The sequence below is a fragment of the Carlito syrichta genome, unplaced genomic scaffold, assembly GCF_000164805.1.
Source record: "Carlito syrichta isolate Samal-C Ts95f unplaced genomic scaffold, Tarsius_syrichta-2.0.1 Scaffold287411, whole genome shotgun sequence".
NCBI classification, from domain to species: domain Eukaryota; kingdom Metazoa; phylum Chordata; class Mammalia; order Primates; family Tarsiidae; genus Carlito; species Carlito syrichta.
In genome coordinates, this window is record NW_007231507.1 from 1,001,477 (window position 1) to 1,009,651 (window position 8,175).

General features: G+C 38.9%; 1 protein-coding gene across 1 annotated transcript in view; it reads right to left on the bottom strand.

Moving 5' to 3' along the window:
- Positions 1 to 8,175, bottom strand: part of ADAMTS16 (ADAM metallopeptidase with thrombospondin type 1 motif 16) — a 156,343-nt gene that overhangs the window by 79,481 nt on the left and 68,687 nt on the right. The window contains exon 9 of the mRNA XM_008052739.1: positions 6,602 to 6,697. Within this exon, the coding sequence (XP_008050930.1) occupies positions 6,602 to 6,697 (96 nt within the window). The remainder of the gene's footprint in view (positions 1 to 6,601; positions 6,698 to 8,175) is intronic.

The following is an 8,175-nucleotide window of genomic DNA, read 5'->3' on the forward strand; positions in this document are numbered from 1 at the left end:
GCTGATTTTTTGATTTATTGTAGAGATGAGGTCTTGCTGCCCAGGCAGGTCTCGAACCCGCGGGCTCAGGCAATCCACTCACCTCAGCCTCCCAAAGGCGCGGGATTACAGGCTGAGCCACCAAGCCCGGCTTCTATTCTTTTCTAGAAGAAAACCAGCAGTTCTCTTCCAGTTCCACTTGCCCTCACCCGAGGTGGAGAACAAGGTTCCTAGTCCTAAGATCCATCCATTTCTTCCTCTTGAACCAAGGAAAAAACCAAAGCAGAGGCAGGAGTGAGGCTAGCTCCCAATGGCTGTGAACTGGGCTACCAAGGGAGGAGGAAGATGCCAGATATGGGCTTGTTGTGATTGTTTATTCTATTCTGTGTTTAACAGTCAATTGGTCATGGGTTTTTTATTTTGAGTCAAAGTCTCACTTTGTCACTCAGGCTGGAGGGTAGTGGCATGCTCATGGCCACCGCAGCCTCGGTCTGCGGTGCTCAGGTGATCCTTCTGCCTCAGTCTTCCAAGTAGCCGGAACTACAGGCGCGCCACCATGTCTGAACAAGTTTTTGGTTTATTGCAGAGAAGTGGTCTCACCAAGTCGTCCAGGTTGCTCTTGAACCCCTGGGCTCAGGCAGTCCTCTCGCCTCGGTCTCCCAAAGTGCTGGGATTGGAGGTGTGAGCTACTGAGTCCAGTTTGGACATAGCTGTTTAAGGTAAGAAATAGTGAGCATGAATGCAAGAATTGACAGGTTGAATAACTCAGAAAATACTTCCAGGAAAATCCATCTTGGTTTGAAGATGAAGAACAGGATTTGAAACTCCAAACGGAGAGGAAGTCAAGAGCTGTGTCTTGAAAGCAGAGAGGTGCATGTATCAGAGTGCCACTGTTGTTACCAGAAACTTGTGAGCAAACTCAGTGTGGATCTTGCCATTACCATTGATTTACTGTTATTACCTGACAAAGTGCATGGACACAAAAAGGAATACCGACATGGTAACAGAGTTCACTCTCCTGTTCTTAAAAAAAAAATTTAACAGAAAATTTCAAAGATATACATAATCTCGTTGGACCTGAACACTCGTTCACTTTTTTGGTCTCAACACTGACTCCCAGACTTTATATTATTTATTCAAAGCTACTTCACTATGGGTTCGCCAAATTAATGACTTAAAAAAAACATAATCACCACACCATTATTACCCTAAAACTTATAATACTTTCTTAATAACACTGAATATCTGATGAATGTTCAAAATTCCAGTTTTCCTCCTTTTTCTTTTTCAGTTGACACGTTACAATCGAAACAAGATCTGCCGATTGCATTTGGCTGATATGACTTTCACAGCTCTTTCAGCATTGAAGTCCCTTGATCTTCTATTTTGTCTGAATTCACTTGGCGAGGAACAGATCCGCTTGTCTCTCAGAGTTTCCCACACTCTGGATCTGGCTGATTGCGTCTCCATGGTGCCACTGAATGTGTTCCTTGTCCCTTGTCCCTGCTGCAATCAGGCAGTTGGGTCTGGAGACTTGGTTAGGCTCAGAGTTCTCTGGGCACACAGAATACCTTCTAATGCCTGGAACTTTGATGTTAAGAAGCTTCTGTGGCTCAGGGATTGCCAGGATGCCTTGACCACTGTAGAGTTCCTTCTCAACTTCCCACCTAATGATTTTAGCAGCCATTGACAACCACTTCCTTGAGACTTCAAGTCTTTAGTTGTTGAAAGAATGATAATAACCTCATCAAACTGAAAAGCTTCTGCAACACAAAAGAAACCATCAAGAGAGTGGGGATACAGCCACAGAATGGGAAAAAATATTTGCCAACTGTAAATTTGACAAAGACCTAACATCCAGCATCTATAATGAACTCAAATGTGCCGAAAGGAAAAAAACAAACAACCCTATTAAAAAATGGGCAAAAGATATGAATAGATACTTCTCAGAAGACGTATGAGCAGCCAACAGATACACGAAAAACTGCTCAGCCTCACTAATCATCAAAGAAATGCAAATTAAAACCACAATGAGATACCACCTAACTCCAGTCAGGATGCCCAACTCAAAAAACAACAGATGCTGGAGAGGATGTGGGGAAAAGGGAATGCTTCTAGACTGTTGGTGGGAAAGTAAACTAATATAACCTCTATGGAAAACATTGAGGTTATTTCTAAAAGATCTAAAAGTCGACCTTCCATACAACCCAGCAATCCTCAAATCACTCTATAAAAAAGATACCTGCACATGCATGTTCATTGCAACATTATTTATAATAGCAAAAACATGGAACCAACCATCCTGCCTATAGAAAGTGGACTGGATAAAGAAAATGTGGTACATTTACATGATGGAATATTATGTAGTCATAAAGAAAAACAAAATTATGAACTTTGCAGCAACTTAGATGGAATTAGTGTCTAAAATACTCAGTGATTTGTCACAGAAACAAAAATTTGAGTACTACATGTACTCACTCATAAATGGACCCTGAACTTTTATCTTAACACTGAAAGGGATTGGCATAGTGGAACACTACCAGGGGAGGGAGGGGGGGCACATAACATCAATAAGGGTATCCAAACTTTACCGGTATGATGCCCACTTAACTACCTAACCCTGAATTGTTCCACATCTTTGAAACAAAAAGTCAAAAAAGAAAGAATGATACTATTCTAATTATATCTTTTTCCTTTCATTTCTTGAATTACTAGCTGCATTCATTCTTTTAAGAAAGAGTAATCTTCATCAAATGTCTGGATGTCCTGAATTTGAGTTTATGTAGGAAAACCATGCTGCTCTCTCTCTTTTTAAAGAAAGATCTGTTAATGTCATATGTTTCTTTTGGAGAGGTTGGCTGCAGAGTCCTCTTGACAGGACCCAGGAGTCTTTGGTAGGCTTCTAGCTTTCTGACTCAACGACGTGTCTCAGGCTTGTCTTGACATTCCTTGTTAAAGACTTGGATTCATCCTTTCACACAAGAAGATTTGGCTTATTTTATCAGGAAAACTGGATGAAGAGGCTGCAGTTTGTTTGGGGGTGCCATTATTATTGAGTCATCAATGAACAGAGTTTTTGTTTGTGTATTTTCTTCAACTTTAATTTTAAATAGAACATATTTTATTAGTCCACAGTAATTTATCCAATTCGAATTTAGTATTATAAATGTTGCTTAGTTTCTTTGATTTTATACATGTATCTCTTTCTCTTACACATTAAAAAAATCTTCTTAACAACATAAGTACATTTAGCACTTTGTTGATCTTTATATTGTATATTTAATAGTTCTAGAAAAGCAAAATAATCCATCAATAATGATATCATTGCTGTAAACAGTTTCACATTATCTTTAGTAACATTTTCACCATTGGATATATTCCATATGAGATGCACAGTCAAATTACTGAATTTTAAAGTCTCTTGAAATAATTCTTCTGTGATGGTTATGGTTAAGCCAACAACTTGCTACATAATTAAGTTAAATTGTTATATTTTGATTTTGATATTTAGGGAGTACTTTAATAGAATTTCAATTACCTGAAGTATTGCATGTTTTTAAAACTTTATAGTTATTTTCCTATTTTTAATATAAACAAATTCTTATTCAGATTATTAGTTCCTTCTCTGTGATAAAAGACAACATACTGCAAGATCTTTTTTCCATCCTGCTTTTCCACTTAACAATATGTCCTCTGCATCATTCCACAGAAATATATAGACATGTCCTTCACTCATTATTTACAGCTACGACCTACTCTATTGGGTATTTTTCCAGCCAGTACCCTCTTGGTGAGTATGTGCATCATTTCTGGCATTTACTATAATAAGGATTAATGCAATAAATTTTCTTGTCAATGCGTCTTTTGCCATTTCTTTCCAGGTATCCTTAAATGACTGCCCTACTTTTAAAATTATTTTTTATAAACACTTTTTTTAAGAAGTATATCTTGTTCCAATAGGATTGGGGACACATATAGGTGATACACACACACACACCAATTTCGAATACAATTTCAGGCAGACCACAGACCTATGGAGTCATCAGGTCAGCATTAAGAATCCTGTGCTAAACATACATACAGATTTCAGATTTCCACTAGAACACCAATCAGGTTTCTTAGGACTGACTTGTCTTTATCACGATTTTGTATTTCATTCATGAATACTGTGGCCTACGAAAAAGGCTTTATCCTAGGAAGTTGGATGCCATGACAGATGCTATTCCTGTTGTGATTACTGTTCACAGAACAAGCACAACACACAAAAATCCTGTAGATACAGAGAAACAATGTAATAAAGTAGAAAAACTGACATTGTGGAGTCAAGAATGAGTATCACATGTCAGTTCTGTGAGCCATGTAACCAGGGGCAAGTTACTCAAATGCCCTGAGCTTCTGTGCCCGCCTCTGAAAATTAGGGACTAAAGAAATGATCAGATGGAGTTGTTCTGAGGATCCAGCGTAATGACAAGACCAACTACGTAGCACCAGAGCTAACATATTTGCAAAGTGAGAGCTGGTTTAATGTCACATGAGAGATCCCCCATGACTGAAGAGCTAGAATCCACACCGACCTGCATCTCGGCTGTGGTGCCTGCCTCTTGTCCTGCATTTCTCATAGGGTAAGCACAAGAGAAGCCAGTGTCCCTTTCTTGGAAATGCTCTTAAATGTACGTGGGGACTGCAGTGGGCTCACTGCTTGGGTTGTTGCAAGGATAAAATGCATATAATGTATTAAGTATAGAGTTGGCACTAAGAATGAAGTAAATATGAATCAATTTTACTCTTTCAGGCAATAATCATGGAGTCTCAATAGCGTCCTCAAAAGTAGAGTGAGGCAGGATCCCATCAAGGAGAAAAATGTTGGAATCCTGATCTCTGAGTACCCAAGCCTCTATATTGGTAAACCTCACTTATGTATGCAAATCAATAATAAAGATGCACAACTAATACCAGTAGGGAGTGTTTCCATGAGACTGAGACGCAAGTCCCACCTTGGCACTGGGCAGCCAGGTGACGCCGAACTAAACACTTCATTGCTTCAGCTGTGTAATCTGTAGAGATCTACTCTACCCTAACATGCCCTCATTATTTTCAACATGAAGGAAAAAAGCTGTATTTGAAATACAGGGAACAAAATGTAAGATGCCAAAGAAAACTAGCAGCGCCTTCAAGGTAAGTAAAATGTAACAAAAATGTTATTTTGAGGGAGTATCACAGCTACGTTACCAGGAAGAATAGCATATGTCTGTAAAGAAGGCAGGATGGCTGGAGTAACCCTCATGTCTCATGTGCATTGTAGCTCAGAGTTAACAACAGAAAGGCTGCCGATCTTTCAAGAAATACACACCATTTTGCAAATTATCGTCTTAAGAGAAAATGTGAATCAATGATGAGCAGAAGTGTCACGATTATCTGCCACCTGGTACTCAAGCACATTATCTGGTGTTTTTTGACAATTTCCGCTTTGTAATATCTCATCATACCTATCTTCTCTTTCAAGAAACTGAAAACATTTTTATTGTGGATTAGTTGAATTATTGCTGCCTGTATCAACAGAAGAATTTAATTATCAATCTCACTCCCTTCGAGGGACTGAAAAATAAAGCATATGAACAACGTGCCTGGAAGAAATGGCAGCTGGTGCTATTCTCAGGCAAGTTCACCTTATTTCTCTTTATTTTTTCCATGGGCCTTGAGATAATTTAGCCTGAAAGCACATTAGCATTGTTTGTTAAAGTTTTAAGTCCTTTCTGTTTGTATACACATTTAAATACATTGAGAATGTGACTTATTTATTCTGGAACTTAGACATAACATGTCAATAATATTTAGGCATGTATTTTTCTTTCACATTCATTAGTGTCACTAAAATTATCAGATACATAAAAAGCAAAAATGATTATAGTGGTGATTTGTATATCTTTCTCAGTAGTTTTTTTATATTATGAAAAAATTCAATACTAGGTTAAATTAAAATAATTAAAATACTGAGTGTTAATTTATTTCTAAAGGCTTAATGGCAAAACAGTCATTCTCTTCCATTTAGTAATAAACTTGCTATCTTATATATGTCCTTTCCCCCCACCAAAACTCTCTCTTCTTTCATAGGAGCAACAAGAGGTCAAAATGGCATGCTTTTGACATCACTTTTGATTTAAGTGATCTTCAAATGGATACTCTGTGGCTTGCACAGCATTATTCAATGCTGGTCCTTTACATGGTTAAGTGGTGGTCAGTGGTTTAATGTTTCCCCTAATTAAATCACTTCAATCATCACCTGTTAGGTGACTTCTGTATCTATGAATTCCGGAAAGCTCATCAATTTTATTTTCACAGAGTGAGAAAAAGAGTCCCCTTTGTAGTCCCCTTTGTATTTTGAGCGAGTGTCACAGCTACGCTACGAAGAAGAATAGCATATGTCTGTAAAGAAGGCAGGATGGCTGGAGGAACCCCCATGTCTCATGTGCATCATAGCTCAGGGTATTGTGATAGGAGTGTAGGTACGCACTTGTATTATGAGAGATACTGGTCTTAAAATACCAAGGCAAGAGAAGGAAAGACACATACGTCAAAGGACTGACACCTGAATGTGATGCTCTACCCAGCATTAGCCACTTACCATGTCGTGACCACACACAGTGCCTTCTGCTGCTGGCATAAATTTAGTCTCACATTTCCTTCCAATCCGATGGCACCACAGAGCTTTACAAATGTCCTAAAGGAGAAAAACGGTCATTAGTACTATATGCTTTCTATATATCTATTATAAAATATCACTAAAATATTCAAGGTAAAAAACTATACAATTTTAAAGCTGTTGTCAGCTTAGCAATAGGATAACATATGATAGAGTGAGGAGTCAGAAGACCTTTGTTCTAGAACTGGTTCAAGTTTAGTTTCATCTCTGAAACTTTATTTGTTCATATATACACATTATTCATTTAACAAAATACATTTTCTAAATTAAAAAGTTTAATACGCTTCATCCAGAAATTGCAGTAAACTATAAAAAAAATTAAAATTAAAAACGAACTAAATTTAATATTTTATGATTTATTCTTCTCAACCCCACATTCCACTAACCTCTCTAAGTCTGAATCCTCCCTTTTGATTTAAGAATGATTAGGACAGTTGTTGGTTTTTCATCCATCTGTCTGTACACCCAACCACTCATCCATCCATCCATCCATCCATCCATCCATCCATCCATCCATCATCCATCCATCCATCCATCCATCCATCCATGCACCCATCCATCCATCCATCCATCCATCCTCTCCAATCTTCTTATGAAAGTTTGAATTATGTGAGGCACCTTGCTAGGCAGGAAGCTCCATAGTGAACACAGACCTATACTCTTGAGTTGGCCTTAAAGGGGATAAAGAGGGAACCATAAATCGTAAATCACCATATAGTGCAGTGGAAATAGGTGCCCCAACAAAAGGAAGACCAGAATGCAGAGTGAGCTTCTTTGAAGGAGTAAAGGGCTTTGCCTGGAAAACTTGGGAGTGGAGTCATATAAGACATAATGTCTGAGCCAAATATTGAGCTAGCAGAGTTTTTCAGGAGAGGGGACGGCATTTAAGAGGGATTCAAGAATGAAGGGTGTGTCCAAAGGAAGGAAGACCCACATGGAGATCTGGCAGTAAAATAAAACAGTCTGAGATTTACAAACGATAAAAGGCTCTCCAAGTGTAAAGAACTGTTTTTACTTCCACATCATTTGAGTCCAAAGAAATGTCTCAGTGAAGGGCAAGCATTAGAACTTGTGATATGATGGAAGCTTCTGGAATGCTGGTGGTAGCTTCAACTGGACATGATGAAAACATTTTAAAAATTGCACAACCATAGAGTATTTAAACAAGTGCTGCATTATTTCCCAAGAAAATTCATGGCTGTATCTGCTGGGTGATTTGTATCATAAAGAAAAAGCAAATCGGGCTTGGTGGCTCAGCCTGTAATCCCGTGCTTTGGGACGCTGAGGTAAGCGGATTGCCTGAACCCGCAGGTTCGAGACCCGCCTGGGCAACTTGGCGAGACCTCATCTCTACAACAAATAAAAAAAAATTAGCCGGGTGTGGTAGTGCGCGACTGTAGTTCCAGCTACTTGGAAGGTTGAGGCGGAAGGATCGCCAGAGCCCGGCAGGTCGAGGCTGCGATGGCCGGGAGTGGCCACTGCACTCCAGTCTGGGC